This window comes from Carettochelys insculpta, chromosome 6 (assembly GCF_033958435.1).
Source record: "Carettochelys insculpta isolate YL-2023 chromosome 6, ASM3395843v1, whole genome shotgun sequence".
Taxonomy (NCBI): Eukaryota; Metazoa; Chordata; order Testudines; family Carettochelyidae; genus Carettochelys; species Carettochelys insculpta.
Window position 1 is genome coordinate 126,086,174 of NC_134142.1, and position 17,703 is coordinate 126,103,876.

The 17,703-nt window shown below is 63.8% G+C and overlaps 2 protein-coding genes across 3 annotated transcripts; both read left to right on the plus strand.

The window, feature by feature from the left end:
* The first annotated feature begins 466 nt into the window (after positions 1–466).
* Positions 467–4,277, plus strand: C6H16orf54 (chromosome 6 C16orf54 homolog). Its single transcript, XM_074998634.1, has 3 exons — positions 467–580; positions 2,171–2,310; positions 2,774–4,277. Exons 1-3 carry the CDS (start codon positions 467–469, stop codon positions 3,276–3,278), a joined length of 759 nt encoding a protein of 252 aa, XP_074854735.1. The 3' UTR covers positions 3,279–4,277.
* A 1,323-nt stretch (positions 4,278–5,600) lies between these two features.
* Positions 5,601–10,993, plus strand: SPN (sialophorin). Of its 2 annotated transcripts, XM_074998404.1 has the most exons (3): positions 5,601–5,769; positions 6,516–7,674; positions 10,074–10,993. In XM_074998404.1, exons 1-3 carry the CDS (start codon positions 5,683–5,685, stop codon positions 10,112–10,114), a joined length of 1,287 nt encoding a protein of 428 aa, XP_074854505.1. In that variant the 5' UTR covers positions 5,601–5,682; the 3' UTR covers positions 10,115–10,993. The 2 variants fall into 2 exon arrangements, with proteins under 2 accessions (XP_074854505.1, XP_074854504.1); XM_074998403.1 differs by having other exon boundaries at positions 6,516–10,993.
* Positions 10,994–17,703: the final 6,710 nt, after the last annotated feature.

The following is a 17,703-nucleotide window of genomic DNA, read 5'->3' on the forward strand; positions in this document are numbered from 1 at the left end:
CTCCCCTCAGCCCTAGTTTCCACGCCGATGGCAGGGTCAGCAACTTTTTCCATTGGCTCCCCCTTTTGTCCCTGCGGTGAGCACCCCACACCTGTCTCACGACATGCACACTAGCGGGCCTTTCGGTTGTGCTCACATGCACAGCATGGCCCAGCACACAGGAGCAAAGCATGCACGAGCAGCTGTTCCGCCAAAGAAACATGCGGCTGTCGGTACCGCTGCTGTCTGGGGGTGCAGTCGGGGTGTGCTTTGCAAAGACCCCGGCTCGAGAAGCAAGCCCCCGTGTGCTGCAGGATAACCCGGACGCCATTGCCGTGGGTACCGCTCGAGTGCGCTAGAACCAGCGCCGCGTGCTGCCTCCCAAACACCGCTCGGCACCCAGCGCCGCGCCTGCTCCGGCCCCTGGGCCACCCGGCCTCTGGGACGGCCCTGGCTGGCTCGTGGGCTGTGACACGCCTGGGCCCAGATGACGCGGCCGATTGCCCACGTGGTCCCGCACTGTGACCAGGCAGCAGAACGCAGCGCCATGTGCAACCCCTGGTCCCCAAGGCGAGCCTGGCGCAAGCGCAGGCCGGACTCGGTGCCCTGCTGCACACGGCAACCTCTGCCTCCCTCCCTCCCGAGGCGATGCAGCGCCAGGGCTAGAGACCCGACTCCTCACTCTCGTCCCGCTTGGATCAACCCGGAACGTTACCGCCAGGAGACCAGCTGGAAGCCCCCTGGGGACTGTCCTAGAACTCAGAGCCGGGGGCCGGCCGGAGCCCAACTGCCCCTCCAGCGGAGCTGGTTTGGTCCCTTGGGAAGGGCTTTGCCCCAGCTGGGGAGGGAGATTCCCGTACCTGCCTGACAAGGGCCACAGCCAAGCTGGGAGAGCACAGCGGGGAGCTGCACTCCTCGGCCCGCTTGTCAGCCGGCAGGACCAGCTCCCTCCGCCTCTCCGGCCCGGCTGCCGCAGCTGCAGTAAAAGCAAAGCTGGCAGTGGGGGCGGCTGCAGAGCCCCAGCCGTGTGTGCTGCAAGCCAAGGGAGCGTACAGGAAGTGCTGAGCCAGTCTGGGAGGCAGTAACGGTCCCCACACCTGGCAGAGCACTTTGTGCACCCTCCCTGGGCTTCCTGCCCCCAGAGGTGCAGCAGGCGAGCTCCCGGCGGCCTGGGGCAGGTTGGGGCCGGGCAGCCTGGTGCGCGGGCGTGCGGGTGAGCGGTGCATGGGGCAGGATGGGGCTGGGCGTGTGGGCGAGTGGGTGAGCGGTGCCTGGGGCAGGGTGGGGCCAGGTGTCAGGGGCCGTTTGGTCCAAAGCATCTCAGCGCTGGGCCCATTTACTCTCATAGCCCAGTTTCTACACAGCATGGTGGTCCATCACAGACCCCACTGCCTGCCCCATGGCCCCATGGCTGAGCACCGCGCCCCACTGCCTGCCCCACAGCCCCCAGGGCTGAGCACCACACCCCACTCCCTGCCCCATAGCCCCCACAGCTCAGCACCACACCCCACTCCCTGCCCCACGGCCCCGCAGCTGAGCACCATATCGCACTGCCTGCCCCACGGCCCCACAGCTGAGCACCGCACCCCACTCCCTGCCCCACAGCCCCACAGCTGAGCACCGCACCCCACTCCCTGCCTCATGGCCCCACAGCTGAGCACCGCACCCCACTGCCGGCCCCACAGCTGAGCACCGCACCCCACTGCCTGCCCCACGGCCCCGCGGCTGAGCACCATACAACACTGCCTGCCCCACGGCCCCACAGCTGAGCACCGCACCCCACTCCCTGCCCCATGGCCCCACAGCTGAGCACCGCACCCCACTGCCTGCCCCACGGCCCCACAGCTGAGCACCGCACCCCACTCCCTGCCCCACAGCCCCACAGCTGAGCACCGCACCCCACTCCCTGCCCCACGGCCCCACAGCTGAGCACCACACCGCACTCCCTGCCCCACGGCCCCACGGCCCCACAGCTGAGCACCGCACCCCACTCCCTGCCCCACGGCCCCACAGCTGAGCACTGCACCCCACTGCCTGCCCCACGGCCCCGCGGCTGAGCACCACACCCCACTCCCTGCCCCACGGCCCCGCGGCTGAGCACCGCACCCCACTGCCTGCCCCACGGCCCCGCGGCTGAGCACCGCGCCCTCCCCCGCCTGTTTCCATCACGTCACTCGCTGGCGTCTGGCAGGAAGCGCTGTGTCATGGCATCTCCCACATCCCGCCAGCGCCCCGCTTGCGCCAGGGGACCCCACCCAGCCCCAGCCCCGGGTCCTCACTGCCCCCCACCAGCTGCCGGGGACCCCGGCTGCCCCTGTGCCCGGCTCTGAGGTATGTACCTGCGCCCAGCACCCACTTCGGAGACGGGCCCCTCAGGGGGACGGCCCTTGTCCCACCCCACCTCTAAGCCAGCCAGGCCCTGCCCCATTCCCTGCCCCACAGCCAGCCAGGCCCTGCCCCATTCTCTGCCCCACTGCCAGCCAGGCCCTGCCCCATTCCCTGCCCCACATCCAGCCAGGCCCTGCCCCATTCTCTGCCCCACTGCCAGCCAGGCCTGCCCCATTCCCTGCCCCATAGCCAGGCAGGCCCTGACCCATTCCCTGCCCCCTGAGCCAGCCAGGCCTGCCCAATTCTCTACCCCACAGCCAGCCAGGCCTGCCCAGGGCTGGGGGAAGTCAACACCCCTAGAGAGGACAGGCCCTGCCCCAATCCCTGCCCCACAGCCAGCCGGGCCCAGGACACAACCAGCGCCTCCCTCCCCGTCCCCCCCTTACCTTCCCCTCTCTCTCCACAGCCAGTCAACGCCAATGGCTCCTTCGCTGCCCCCCAGCCCCCGGCCCTCGCCCCCCTCCGCCATGCCCTGCACCGCCTGCCTCGTGCCCATGCTGGCGCTGGCGGGGGTGGCCGGCCTCTTCCTGGTGCTGTGCGTCCTGCTGGCCGAGCAGCTCCTCCGGGGCGCCCGGGCCCGGGGGGTGCCCAGCGTGTGGCGCCGGGGCGGGGAGCTGTGGATCGAGCCACCTGCCCCACCCCCTCTGGACCAGCCCCCCCCGGCCAAGGCCGCCCAGCTGTGGATCCCGCACCCTGCACCCGATGCCGCCGACTGGTACCGGGACCCCGGCAGCGGCTCCGGGAGCGGCACCTCCAGCGGTGTCCACTCGGGGGCGCCAGAGAGCACCGGCAGCGCGGCCGCCTTGTGGGACAGCGAGACCCCCACCTGGGGGGCTCAGCCCCACATCACCCTCCAGGACATCACCAACTTCTTCCAGCGCGGCGGAGGCGGCCTGGGCCGGGCCCTGTGAGCGTGGGGTGCTCGGGAGTCACCCCCGGGTCAGAGCTGCCGCTCCCTGAAGAAGGAGTCACCCCGGGTCAGGGCTGCCGGGTGGAGGTTTTGGGGGGGCACAGAACAGTGGGTGCCCCCATGAACCCCCCCATCCCTTCCCAGCATAGGGGTCTCCGCCTCTCTGCAGCTCGTGGGACCCACCGGGCCTGGCCCCCATGGGGCCCACAGGGGGTCTTTGCAGCAGGATGGAGGGGCCCACAAGCCAAAGCCGTTGGCTGAGTAGCTCTGCCGGGGGGGGTGTCATCCCCCACTCACCCCCGGGCATCACGATACACACGATGCCATTTCTGTGACCTCCGCGCGAGGGGGCCCCAGGCCTGGCGCCAGGTGGGCCGAGCGAGGGGTCTGACCAACGCCGGGGAGTCGCTCAAGCCGTTTGCTGTGTGTCTCTGCCGTGTTTGGGTGGGAAGCCACAGGGACCGGCTGTGTCCCTGCAGGAGGAGGGTTTCCAGCGCAGATTCCCAGGGGTAGGTGGGGCTCCTCCCAGCTGGGAAGATGGGCTAGACAGAGACCCAGAGCTCAGTCCACGGCTCGGGAATTTGGCTGGGACGTGGCATCTGGGATCCTGCCAAGGGCACAGTGCCCCACCGGGGAAGGCCGGGTGACCCGATCAGGTGGTTCTCCATTCAGCACATGCCCAAGGCAGAGAACTCCCCTCCACGAGGCAGGTCCCGAAAGATGGCCCTGGCTGTGGCCATCTTTGTCCTTCTGTCCTCAGACCCCTGCCCTCAGCCTGGCTCTGGGGGCAGCTGGCAAGGACACCTCTGCTGTGAGCTAAGCCTGTGTGGATGGGGCCCTGTCCCCCAGGGAGGTGTCTGCAGAGACTTTCCAGAGAGCAGCTTCTGCCGTTGGCTGTGGCCTGCACCAAGAGCTTTGACGGACGGCTGTAATTTAACCACTTCACCAATATCTCTCGCGCCCTGTTCTTTCCTTGTCAATAAACCTTTGGCTGTTAGCGTCTGAAGGCCTGGCCCAGCGTGGTGATGGGGCTCAGGCCCAACTCCACATTGACCTGGGACTGGGGCTGGAGGGATCTGTGTGGAGTTGGTGCCGTAGGGTTTCACAGCTGCTGACCACAGTAAGGAGGTCACCAGTGGGGCATTTGGAGTGGGACTTGCAGGTGGGTCGCTGGCTGGCCAGGGAGGTGGCGGAGCTGCTTTTGGTGGCTGGTTTGGTTTGCCTCAGAGGAGGGCACCGCTGCGTGGGGCCGGGCTGGGAGCCCAGGGCTGGTTCTCCTAGCGCGCCCCTGGACCCTGCTGTATATCACAGCTCCACCGCCGACCCACTGAACCTCCATCGGGGCTGGAAAACGCCCTGGTGGCCCGGCCCGGCCCCTGCTGCTGCATGGCTCTGGTGGGCCGGCACTGTGACTGAGGGGCTGGTCCATGCTCGGTGCCTAGGCGTGAACCTGCCCTGTGCAGGTGGAAGATTCCCTGCCCCATTCCCCGCCCCCCAAGTTTCCTGTCCTATGGTAAGGCTAGTCCAGGCACCCTGGAGGGGACAGGCCCCTGCCCCATTCCCTGCCCCCCTGAGCCAGCCAGTCCTGCCCTGGGGCTGGGTGGGAGCCGGTGTCCCCAAGAAGGGTGGGATGTGGTGGGGGGCTGGATGTGTGTGAGCGAGGGGCCGAACGGCTCCCCCCGGCTGGGTGCCCCCTAGGGCTGGAACTGCAGCTGGCAGGTGACATCCCTGGCCGGGGACAGGGCAGAGAGGAGCCTGGCTGGGCTGAATCAGAGGTGGCCATTGAGGGGGTTGGGGGCTTGGAGGGCAGCCGGCCTGTGCTGGGGGGAAAGGGAAAGGGAAGGGGGCTAATGCCCATATGGAGCTCCCCTTGGGCTCCCTCCCCAGGACGGGCTGGACAGACGGACTCTGCCGGCTGCACTGACACCTCTGTGCTGAGCTGTGTCTGTCGCCCCCGAAACCCCCTGTTCTACCTGCTGAGAGAGTCACTCCTGCCTGCGGAAGGGGGGGCAGAGCCTGGGGACCCCGAACTCCAGCACAGGGGGATGGGACCCTGCCCTAGTCCCTTCCCCCACAAGCCAGCCAGTCCCTTGGGACTGCAGGGAGCCGGCACACCCTAGAGGACACAGGAACCTGCCCCATTCCCTGCCCCCCTGAGCCAGCCAGGCCGTACCCTGAGGCTGGGCGGAGCTGGCATCCCCAGAGGGGACAGGCCCTGCCCCATTGCCCGCCCCCACTGCCACTCCCCGCCTCCCGCTCTGGGCTCTTGGGCCCGAAACCCTCCAGGTCCTTCTCGCCATAACGGTTGTTCTGGCTGCGCCGGCCTCGTCCCCGCAGCTGAAGAACTCACCATTTCCTCCCGGGCACCTCATGCTCACTCCTGCCCTGTCTGGCAGCACAGCCACATGCTGGCCCAGGCCTCAGCCCCTGGATGTGCCCCCAGACCCACACCCCACCCGTCGCTGCCAGCTGGGCCCAGCTCCAGCCACAAGGTACAACTGGCAACTGGTGTGTGCGGTAGGATGAGTGGGGAACCAGCTCTCTGCGCGGGAGTGGGCGGCGGGAAGGGAGGTTGGCAGGGGACTGGGGGTTGGCTACATAGGGGCAGCTTGTGGGTCGCGAGTGAGGGGCACTGGCAGGGCTGGGGGAGCCCAGGGCCGGGCTGGCAGGGGCTGCGGGTCGGGAGTGAGGGGCACTGGCAGGGCTAGGGGAGCCCAGGGCTGGGCTGGCAGGGGTGCGGGTCGGGAATGAGGGGCACCAGCAGAGCTGGGGGAGCCCAGGGCTTGGTGCCATGTGGGTGTGGCTGCTCTGGGAAGTGGGTGGCACTTTCTGAGGTTTCTGTGGTGCTTCAGCAGGTGCAGTTGAGCTGGTGGGTGAGCCAGCGCAGAGTGGAAATGTGGGGGTGGGGAGGGGAGGGTCTCTTGAGGACATCAGACCAATGGGATGAAATTCACAGGGCTCCCTCCACACACCCAGCACAGCCTTGCTCGTGCCCTCCCCCCCACCCCGGTGCAGCCTTTCCCTGCCAGCCAGCTGGTACCCCTAACTCCTGACCTGCGGGTCCTGCGCCCAGCCCTGCCCGCCCCCCTTTCTGCTCTCCAGCTGGCTCGTTTCAGTTGCCCCCTTTACGGCATACTGTAAATCTGCTGCTGGCTGCAGCTGGGGGCGATGGACACAGGAGGACAGTGCAATGTGCCCTGAGGCCCTTAAAATAACCCACTTTCCCGTTTGCTCCCAGGCTGGCCATTGTCCCTCCAGCACCTCTCCAATCCCAGGAGTCCCTGCTGTGCTGCATGTCCTGCTGCTGAGCACTGGCACAAGACCAGGGAGCCCAGACACCATGGCAGCTCTGGGGACCCAGCCCCACTCTAAAGCCCTGGCCGTGCTCCTGTTTCTCCTGGTAACCACAGCCTCAGCTGCACTCCTGCCTGAATCTGAGCACACCACCCTGGGCGCCAAGACAGAATTTGACCTGTCTGCATTCAACATAGCTGCCAACGAACCCCCATCAGCCAATGTAACTGCCAATGTATCTGGGCCCCCACCCACCTCACCCATCATCACATCTGGGGCCTTGGCCGACTTAGACACACACCCACCCACCCTGGCGCAGCTGGCACACATCACACCCTCACTGTCGGCCATGGAGAGTGAGGCCAGTTCAGCATCGCCACCCGACCTTCACTCCACAAAGATCACTCTGGGCTCTCCCAAGGCAGCCCTGGGGCAGGGACCTGGCCAGACCACGGTGCCAGAGGGTAGCAAAAAGCCTTCAGTGGAGCCAGAGATACAGCTGGCAGGGCCGAAGGAGAGCCGGGGGCAGGAGAACCAAACAGTGCCAGGCAGAAGAGAGCTGAGCAGCACAGCCTCAATTCACCCCTTCAAGGTGGGTGGCACCGACTGGTCAGGGGAGAAGCATCCCATCCCTGCCAGCACCAGCTGGACCGTCCCAGCCAGCACCGACCGGACCATCCCAGCCAGCACCGACCATAGCATCCCAGCCAGCACCGACCATAGCATCCCAACCAGTGCCGACTGGACAGTCCCACCCCCTACCATTCTGACCACGCAGGGGTGGCTCACCCCCAAAGCCACACCCGCCTTCACGCCCACCAGCAAAGAGAAGCCTGACTCCAAAGTCACCTACTCAGAGCTGCCCACACCGTCTCCCAGCCCCGCCGCCACCACCCACTCCATCGCCGTCAGCATAATCGTGGCCATCGTCACCGCTGTCCTGCTGGTGCTGTGCCTGTGTGCCGTGATCCTGTGCTACCGGCGCCACCGCCGTGGCTCCACCAGTTTCCAGACTGGGGCCGGGGAGTGGGCAGGGCCTGTGCCGTCGCCGGAGGAGCAAGCTGCGGTGCTGTCCGGGGACGGGGTGAAGGAGGCTGGGCAGGGTGAGTCCAGGCGGCCGACGCTCACCACCTTCTTTGGGAAGCGCCATTCCCGGGTGGCCTCAGTGGCTCTGGAGGACGTGGCTGGGACGCAGGACGAGGGGCCTGTGGGGCAGCCCTTGCTGGCCCCAAATGAGCACGGCAGTGACCCCCCGCCACAGGGGGCAGGGGAAGCCAACGGGAAGGTGCCCTCTGTGCCCGGGTCCCCCTCACCACCCACTCCGGAGCCCCCTGCCGATGGGGAATTCCCCCTGCCGCCCCCTGTGGAGCAGGAGGCCTTGCCCCCAGTGTGAGCCCTCCCCCCCCCCAGCGACACCTGCTGGGGCTCTTCCCACGGCCCCGCCCGTTGGAGTCCTCATCCTTCTTACTCAAGCCTCTCTCGGCTCTTTTGCAAGACGTTGTGCTGCCCCCAGCCACACGTTTCCTGTTTGTGACTCTATCTGGCTCCATTCAAGGTGACTCTGGAGTGAAGGGTTTAGGGTGTGAACACACCAGAACCTACCCAGGGCTCCTGGCTGCCAGCCCCCTGCCCCACCCTATCCCCTCTGGCCCCAAACCCTGCCTGGGCTGGGGATAGGCCTCAGGTGTCCCAGCTCAGAGCCAGAGGGGGCGGCCCAGGGCTGGGCTGGTGGCCCCTGCAGGTCTGGAGTGAGGGCCAGGCAGGGCTGAGCGTGTGATTGTGGTTCAGGGCAGGATGCTCGGTCGTTTTTCTTGGCTCGTCACAATTTCCTTTTGACTCACTCTGAGGACTTGGGTAATTAACGGCTGTCGACTAGAGACAGGACCTGCAGCCCCTGCCAGCCCAGCCCTGGGCTCCCCCCGCCCTGCCGGTGCCCCCCAGTCCCAACCCACAGCCCCTGCCAGCCTGGCCCTGGGCTCCCTCTGCCTGTGGATGTGCTGGCCCCACAAGGGAAGCTCTCCCGACTTCGCAGAGTATTTTGGCGCAGTTTGTATTTAATAAAGGGTCTGTGGCTTTGTCGCTGGCTAAAGGGAACAGTGTCCGCGAACGGCGACTCTCAGGCCTGTGCGATTGGCCAGGTGGGCCCCAGAGGTGGCTGGGGGACAGGCCATGGGGCGTGGTGGGTTGGTGCTGGGCAGAGGTGCTGCCCGCACAGGCTGCTCCAGCTGGCCAACGGGCAGCTGCAACAGACATGAGCCTGGGGACCCTGGGCCACCCCAGATGGTGCTCCAGGGCTGGGGTGTTGGCAGGTGCCAGGGCTTCCCCTCCCCTGCCCCCATTCCCAGCCAGGCAGCTGAGCCGGGGCGAGGCCACGTGAGCTTGGGGGGCAGCTCCCAGCAAGCACTGACCCTGCAGAGCCCCATCCCCACAGCTCTCCCCTTAAGCAGTCCCACCACAGCCCCAGTCCCGGGCCCAGGCCCCACATGTGCCTCCATGGGCAGCTGCAGCTGTGGCTCCGCTCTGGGCTCACACGCCCTCGGAAAGATGCTGGAGCCCAAGTTCTGTCTCGGGGTCAGACAGGCCTGGGCTGCGGCTCCCCTCGGTGGGGTCAGAGCCGGGGCTGGGCTGCAGCTTCCCTCGGTGGGGTCAGGGCCGGGGCTGGGCTGCGGCTCCCCTCGGTGGGGTCAGAGCCGGGGCTGGCCTGCAGCTCCCCTCGGTGGGGTCAGGGCCGGGGCTGGGCTGCAGCACCAGCAGATCAAACAATTCTTCTCTGGCCTGGGCCCTGCCCCGTCTGCTCACCAGCCCATACGGCTGCTCCAGCAAATGTCTGGAATTCAGTCACTGTCCAGTAAAGGAAGGTACAAATGTTCCCACCCTCGGCATTTAGCCAGACCACCACAATGGCTGTGTGCCTCAGTTTCCCCTTAGAATCACAGAATCACAGAACAATAGAGCTGGAAGAGACCTAAAAGAGCCATCAAGTCCAACCCCCTCCTCCACGCAGGACCAAACCCATCAGCTCAGCCCCGCCAGGGCTTTGTCGAGGTGAGACTTAAACACCTCCAGGGATGGAGACTCCACTACTCCCCTGGGTAGAACATTCCAACGCTTCACCACCCTCCTAGCGAAAAAGTTTTTCCTAATGTTCAGCCTGGACCTTCCCAACCGCAACTTGAGACCATTGTTCCGTGTTCTGCCATCCGTGACCACTGGGAACAGCCTCTCTCCAGCCTCTTTGCAGCCTCCCTTCAGTAAGCTGAAGGCTGTTATCAAGTTCCCCCTCAGTCTTCTCTTCTGCAGACTAAACAGTCCCAATTCCCTCACCTTTCTTCATAGGTCACATGCTCCAGCCCCCTAACTATTTTGGTTGCCCTCCGCTGGACTCTCTCCAGTGTGTCCACATCTTCCTATATGCTTCCTATATTCCTGGTGACCAGCATCTGATGAAGTGAGTCTGCGCTCTCGAAAGCTCATGCTCAAAACTTTTCTGTTGTTCTATAAGGTGCCACAGGACCCTTCGTTGCTGTTACAGATCCAGACTAACACGGCCACCCCTCTGATACTTGAGTGTGCTGGGAGATTGAAGTGTCCCCCACAGGCTTCTGTACGTTACCCTTCCTGATGTCTGATTTATGTCCATTTATTCTTTTACGGAGAGACTGTCCAGTTTGGTCAAAGTAAATCGCAGTGGGGCATTGCTGGCACATGATGGCGTATATTATGTTAGTAGATGTGCAGGTAAAGGAGACCCGATGGTGTGGTTGATGTTAGGCCCTGTGATGACGTCACTGGTGTGGATATGTGAGCAGAGTTGGCAGCGAGGTTTGTTGCAGGGATTGGTTCCAGGTTGAGAGTTTCTGTGTTGTGGTCTATAGTGGCAGGTGAGGATTTGTTGCAGGTTGGCGGCTGTCTGTAGGCGAGGACAGACCTGCCTCCCAAGGGCTGTGAGAGTGAAAGATCATTGTTCAGGATGGGTTGCAGATCACTGATGATGCGCTGGGGAGGCCTTGGGTGGGGGCTGTATGTGATGGCCAGTGGTGGTCTCTTGTTTTCCTTGCAAGGCCTGTCTTGTAGCAGGTGGCTTCTGGGTTCCCGTCTGGCTCTGTCAGCCGGTTTCCTCACTTCCTTAGGTGGGCATTGTAGTTCGAGGAGAGCTTGGTAAAGGTCTTGTAGATGTTTGTCTCTGTCTGATGGATCAGAGCAAATGCGGTTGTACCTTAGTGCCTGGCTGTAAACAATGGATGGTGTAGTGTGCCCTGGAAGGAAGCTGGAGGCGTGTAGGTAAGCACAACGCTCCGTGGGTTTTCGGTATAGGGTGGTGCTTATGTGACTGTTGCTTATCTGCACAGTAGTGTCCAGGAAGTGGATCTCTTGTGCGGACTGGTCCAGGCTAAGGTTGATGGTGGGGTGGAAACTGTTGAAATCGGGGTGGAACTCTTCAAGAGCCTCCCTCCCAGGGGTCCAGATGGTGAAGTGTAGCGCAGGTAGCGGAGGGCGCTGGGGACAGGAGCTGAGGAAGCGCTGTTCCAGGTCAGACAGGCAGACTTAAGGGTGGCAGTTCTGAAACAAAAAAAATTTTAAAAATCAAACGGAGAGAGAAATCTCTGAGCTGCCGTTTATTTGCAACTTTGACTCCATTAACCATGGATTAAACAAAGGCTGGGAGTGGCTGGCCCCTTACAAAGGCAGCTTCTCTGCCCTGGGTGTTAATGTCTCCCCATTAGACTCTGACAAAGGCTCACATCCCCCTGTCTGATCTGACTTGTTTTTTCCTCTTTTGATAACCGCTGTTGTTACTGGGCCATTTCCACCCTGACCGGCTAGACCTGGTCAGCTCTGACCCTCCCTCTTACTGGGACCCCCCTCTTTAAACGCTGCTCCAAAACCCTCCCCCCCATGCATCTGCTGAAGCGGGTCTTTGCCCACAAACGCTCATGCTCCAAAATATCTGTTAGTCTGTAAGGTGCCACAAGACTTCTTGTTCCCCCGAGGCTCTGGCTCTGCTTTCCACCCAGGCGGCCACGGCAGCAGACGCTCTGCTGGCCATTTCCAGCAGGGTGGGGTTCCCCAAGAGCTCCTCACCGACCAGGGGACGTCCTCATGTCCGCCCTGCTCCGGTGCTGGCGGGAGCAGCCTGGGATCCGGCTCTCCTGGGCCTCGGGGGGTCGCTCCCGGCCCGACGGGCCGCAGGGAAGGTTCCATGGGACACTGGAGCAGATGCTGGAGGCTTTTCTGCATTGGCACTTGCAGGACTGGGAGGAGCACTTGTCCCACCTGCTGTTTGCACCCAGGGAGCTGCCCAAGGGCCCAGCAGGTCCCCCCGACTGAGCCGTGGTGCAGGAGGGGGAGGGGACCCCGGGTGTGCTGAGAGTTATGGGAGGGGGAGGTACCCCGGATGGAGAGTCGGGGGCGGAGGAGGTCCTGGCCTTCCGGGAAAGGCTGGTGGAGCTCATGGGCCCGGCCAGGGAGCCCCGGGGCAGAACCCAGGGCAGGGGAGGGGCTGGTACGACCTCTGCGCCGGCCCCTCAGAGTCGTCCAGCAGCTGCACAAGGTGGAGCGGCTCCTGCAGGACACGGCCAGGCAAAGGGGAGCACCGATGTCACAGTGCGGGGGGAGCTTCCCCAGGTCACTGCCTGGGTGACCCCACTCAGCTCGGTCTGGAAGTGGGGAGAGCCGGGGTGTGATGGGACGGGGGTGAGCGACGGGCCAAGCAGCTCCCCCAGCTGGGTGCCCCCTGGGGCTGGAACCGCAGCTGGCAGGTGACACCCCTGTCCGGGCACAGGGCGGGGAGGAGCCTGGCTGGGCTGAGTCGGAGGCGGCAGTTGGGGGCTGGAAGGCAGCCGGCCTGTGCCGGGGAGAGGAAGGGGGCTCGTCCCCCTCGGGCTCCCCTCCCCAGGACGGGCTGGACGGACTCAGCCGGCTGCGCTGTGTCTGTCGCCTCAAACTCCTGTTCTCCTGCTGAGAGTCGCTCCTGCCTGTGGCCGGGGAGCAGAGCCGGGGGCCCCTGAACCCCAGCACAGCCCGGCTGCTCCAGATGTGAACATGGGGCTGGAGGGCTCGGGTGGCTGCCTAGCAGCGCTCGGAGGCGCTCGCCGGCCCGAGCCTGGGAAACCTGTGCTCAGAGACAGGCCTCAGCCTCAGCCAGAAAGCCCCGAAAGGAGAAGCGAGGCCCCCGCTGAGGAACAGCGCTCAGCAGGCAGGCGCGCGCCCGCCCGGAGCCCCAGCTGGCGCACCGGAAAGGAGGGGGCAGGCGGTGCTGGAGAACCGGCCGCTTGGGCGGGAACAGAAACTTGCCGAAGCAGCGCGACAGGCGGCGGAGGGCGTGAAAGCAGCTAGAGCGAAAGGAGAAGAGCCGCAGGGGCTGGCTGCCCTTGGCAGCCCAGCGTGGGCCTCGGCGGGCGCGGGGGGTGGTCTGGTCGACGTGGCCGATCACTGGCAGGTCACAGTCCTGCCCTGAACATGTACGAATTCTGGCTGGCCTGCCGCTGACAGGGGCTCTGATCTGGAGGAGGTTCCCTGGGAACCACTGGGCGAACCAGCCTGGGCACTCCACGCTCAGCCCGGCCCCACGCAGCCCAGGCTGGAGTTCCCCCTTCCCTGAAGCAAACCAAACCAGCCCCCAAAAGCACCTCCCTGGCCAGCCAGCGTCCCACCCGCAAATCCACAGGCTCCCTGCTGCTCCCATGCCCAGCCAGGGACCTTCCTGTGGGCAGCAGCTCAGAAAGCTTCTTTCGCCAGGTCCCCAGATTCTTCCAGCCCCCAAAGGGAGCACCCCCAGCCCCAGGGCAACACACAAGCAGATCTGCCCCCAAACCCCGTGCTGGGCCCATCCTTTGGAGGTGAACATCTAAAGGGTTATGCACAGGGAGAGAGAGAACAGGGAAGAGAGAGAAAGCCTTGCCCCAGTACACTCCATGCACCAGTTACAGCTGCTGAGGCGGGTTACAGCCGGCGGTACAAGCTGCTGCCTTGAAAGTCTCTGCAGACACCTCCCTGGGGGACAGGGCCCCGTCCACACAGGCTTAGCTCACAGCAGAGGTGTCCTTGCCAGCTGCCCACCAGAGCCAGGCTGAGGGCAGGGGTCTGAGGACAGAAGGACAAAGATGGCCACAGCCAGGGGACTCCTGAGGGACGTGCCTCGTGGAGGGGAGTTCTCTGCCTTGGGCGTGCGCTGAACGGAGAACCACCTGGTCAGGTCACCTGTTGGAGCATTCTGCCCTTGGCTGCATGGTCAGACAGCAGGTCCCGCAGCCTTCCTGGGCTTTGCCTGGCTGGAATTCTTCTCCGTAGATTGCGCCACCTCCCGTTGTCTCTCCCAGAGCTAACTCCTTTAACCACAAAGACGGGGCCGATACCTGGAACTTCACCCCCAAACCCGGCACAGAGATGCACGCAGCACAGACAAATTCAGTGACTCACCGGCGTTCGTTAGACACCTCGCTCGGCCCGCCTGGCGCCAGGTTTGGTGCACCCCTACTGCAGTAAGCACAGGATGGTTTCGTATTTCTGGTAAAAATGCAGTAACGGCCCAGGGGTGTCTGACTCTCAGCAGCTGTGTCCAGCCAGTTTCCCTGGGCCTGAGGGGAAGGTTTCTCCAGCTGTCAGCCTAAGGCAGAGAGCTGCGTGTGCAGAAGGGCCGAGAGGCTGTGGATGAGGGTTCTGGGTGTCTGGCTGGTATCTCAGATGGGAATCTGGAATCGGAGCGCGCACGGAAAAGCCCGTTGGTCAGAAAAAGGTTCTCTAGGGCAGAGCGAAGTTGGAGCTCAGGCCTGTGGAAAAGGGGAGCGTTTGGGAGGGGAGGCCGGCTGGCTAGTGACGTGACAAAGGGATTTGTTTGAGGGAGCTCCGGGTGGGCAGCCACAGCCTGTGGAGACGAGCAGTGTCCCTCTGGAGAGGCGAAGGAAGCTGGCTGGGTTTCCGGCTGGGGGCTGGGACAAAGTGGAGAAGGTCTCCGGTGGGCTGTGCAGAGCAGCCGGGGCCTGTGGGGAAGAGGTTCGTTCCAGTCCTTTGTCTGAGGAAGGTGCCTCTCGGCCTGCGGTGGCTGAGCACAGGGCAGCTGTCCCAGAGCTGGAGCCCAGGCCGGGACAGGTTCAACGGCTGGATGCACGATGCTGCACCTCGGCTAAATCCAATTCGTGCGGTGGCAGAAGCCCAGAAACCAACCGCCTCTGGTGTGACTGGGAGAGCGGGAGCAGCTGTCTGCGCTGGGTGCTACCGCTGCCCGGGCACACGGACAGCACCGGGGATCTGCCGTGGTGCCGACTGACAGGGCGGGTGCTTGTGGCTAGGGAGAAGCGTCCCGGCCCGGTGTGCCCTGAGCCAGGGAACTCGTGTGCTGCTGCCGAGGGAAAGGCGCGTCTCTGCCTGAAACTCCCCCCGGCAGCCCCGGGGTGATTCTGGGGGCAGGGGGGGCTCACAGGAGCCGGGGGCCTCGTGGGGGGATTGTGGCTCAGTGCTCCGGAGGTGGCAAACCCTCCTGCTAGCTGCTGCAAGTAGGTTATGCTGCGGAAGGGATCAGCAGTGACATGACTGGGGGAGATGGAGAGTCCTGTCCGTCTGTCCGCCCGCCCACCTGCCCTCCTGTCTGTCCGCCCGTGTGATGGGGGTCAGGGGGTCCCCCTGCACTGCACCCCGTCCGCTGGCAGGAGTGACTCTCACTCAGCAGGTACAACAGGAGGTTTATTACGCAACAGATGCCCAGTTTCTCACAGAAGCAACAGTACAGCAGTCAGAGACAGTCCTTCCAACCCGTCCTGGGGAGAAGACCCCGAGGGGTGCCCCTCTGGGGTGTAGCTTTCCCCCTCCTCAGGCTGGCTGCCTTCCAGCTCCCTCTCCCCCCCCAGCCTCTAACTGCCGCCCCCCCCGATTCAAAACCCAGCTTGGCTCCTCCCTCCTCTTTGTTCAGGGCTGAGGTGTTACCTGCCAGTTGTAGCCCCAGGGTCATCCTTAGCCACTGGGAGCTGCTCTGCTTGCCTCAGACATCCAGCCTGACTCACACCTGCACTCCCCCCACTCCATCACATCTCTCCCCCCTTCCAGACCGAACTGAGCGGGGTCACTTAGCCAGTGACCTGGGGAAGTTCGGGGCCCTCCCTGCGTGACAGGGCATCGGCTGTGGTGTTGTTGTTCCCCTTCACATGGACCATCTCCATGTCGTAGCCCTGCAGGAGCAGACTCCACCGCAGGAGCTTGGCGTTGGCCCCTTTCATGTGATGCAGCCAGGTCAGGGGTGAGTGATCGGTGTACATGGTGAAACGCCGTCCAAACAGGTACGGCTGCAGCTTCCCCAGCACCCACCCCATGGCCAGACATTCCTTCTCTATGGCCGCGTAGCTCTCCTCCCGGGGCAGCAGCTTCTTACTCAGGTACACGATGGGGTGTTTCTCCCCCTTGTCATTCACCTGCATTAGCACCGCCCCCAGCCCCATGTCTGAGGCATCGGTGAACACCAGGAAGGGCTTGTTGAAGTCTGGATTTGCCAGCACTGGGGCCCTGACCAGAGCCTCCTTCAGCGCGCAGAGGGCCTCTTGGCATTGCTCGGTCCAGACCACCTTGTCAGGCTTTCCCTTTTTGCGCAGCTCCGTGAGGGGGGCTGCGATGGAGCTAAAGTGGGGCACAAACCTCCGGTAGTACCCCGCCATCCCAATGAAGGCCTGGACCTGTTTCTTAGTCTGGGGTGTGGGCCAATCTATGACAGCCTCCACTTTAGCTGGCTCTGACTTTCAGCAGCCGCTGCCCACCTTGTGGCCCAGGTAGGTCACCTCAGCCATTCCCACCTTGCACTTCCCTGTCTTGATAGTCAGCCCAGCCTTCTGGAGTCAGTCCAGCACCTGCTTGACCTGGGACACATGGTCCCCCCACGTCTGGCTGAAGATGCAAATGTCGTCCATGTAAGCCAGGGCAAAGCTCTCCATCCCTTTCAGTAGCTGGTCCACCAGACGCTGGAAGGTAGCGGGTGCCCCCTTGAGGCTGAAGGGCAGGACCAGGAACTCGTAGAGCCCCACAGGGGTGATGAAAGCCGACTTGAGCCGGGCATCTTCGTCTAATGGCACTTGCCAGTACCCCTTGGTGAGGTCTATGGTGGTGAGGTAACGGGCTCCCCCCAGCTTGTCTAAAAGGTCATCAGGCCTGGGCATGGGGTAGGCGTCCGATACAGTGATGGCGTTAAGCTTGCGATAGTCCACACAAAACCGAACAGACCCATCTTTTTTAGGGACTAACACCACGGGAGAGGCCCAGGGGCTGGACGAGGGTTGGATCACCCTCAGAGCCAGCATGTCTTCAACCTCCTGCTCTATGTCCTGAGCCGTCCTGCCTGTGGCTCCGAATGGCACACGCTTGATAGGGGCGTGGGTGCCTGTCTCTATTCGGTGGATAGCCAGGTCAGTGCGTCCGGGTCTGTCCGAGAATAGCTGTTGGTGTGAATGCAGCACCTCCTTGATCTCCGTCTGCTGGGCAGGGGTCAGCTGGTCTGAGAGGGGAATAGACTCCAGCAAGGAGCCGGCTCCAGTCCTTGTGAGCAAATCCACCAAGGGATCATCCCCCTGCCCCTCCCAGTGCCTGCACACGGCCAGTACCAAGTTCTGTCTGTCCCAGTAAGGTTTCATCATGTTCACATGATAGACCCGGTGGCTGTGGGCCCAGTTCGACAGTTCCACCACATCATTCACGTCATTCAGCTGTTTGACGACCTTGAAGGGCCCATCCCAGGCCGCTTGCAGCTTGTTCCGCCGCACGGGTACAAGGACCACCACTTGGTCCCCGGTGGCATAGGCTCGGGCTCAGGCGTTACGGTCATACCAGACCTTTTGCTTCCTTTGGGCCATGGAGAGGTTCTCCCTGGCCAGTCCCATGAGCTCGGTGAGTTTTTCTCGGAAGGTCAGTACATACTGTATCACTGACTCCCCTTCAGGAAAGGCCGTCCCCTCCCACTCTTCTCTGAGCAAGTCCAAGGGTCCCCGTACCCTCCTTCCATATAGCAGCTCAAATGGGGAGAACCCCGTGGATTTCTGGGGCACCTCCCTTTATGGAAACAGCAGGTGGGGTAAGTACTTGTCCCAGTCATGGGGGTATTGATTCATGAAGGTTCTCAGCATCTGCTTCAGAGTCCCATTGAACCTCTCCACCAGCCC

What these genes read in the sequence shown, in the direction of transcription:
- C6H16orf54 (XM_074998634.1), top strand. Translation starts at nt 467, where the DNA reads ATGACGCGGCCGATTGCCCACGTGGTCCCGCACTGTGACCAGGCAGCA. An exon ending in GCAAGCGCAGGCCGGACTCG is followed by an intron (nt 581 to 2,170) that starts GTGCCCTGCTGC and finishes GGCGTCTGGCAG; the next exon opens with GAAGCGCTGTGTCATGGCAT. An exon ending in CCCCTGTGCCCGGCTCTGAG is followed by an intron (nt 2,311 to 2,773) that starts GTATGTACCTGC and finishes CTCTCTCCACAG; the next exon opens with CCAGTCAACGCCAATGGCTC.
- SPN (XM_074998403.1), top strand. Translation starts at nt 5,683, where the DNA reads ATGCTGGCCCAGGCCTCAGCCCCTGGATGTGCCCCCAGACCCACACCC. An exon ending in GGCCCAGCTCCAGCCACAAG is followed by an intron (nt 5,770 to 6,515) that starts GTACAACTGGCA and finishes GTTTGCTCCCAG; the next exon opens with GCTGGCCATTGTCCCTCCAG.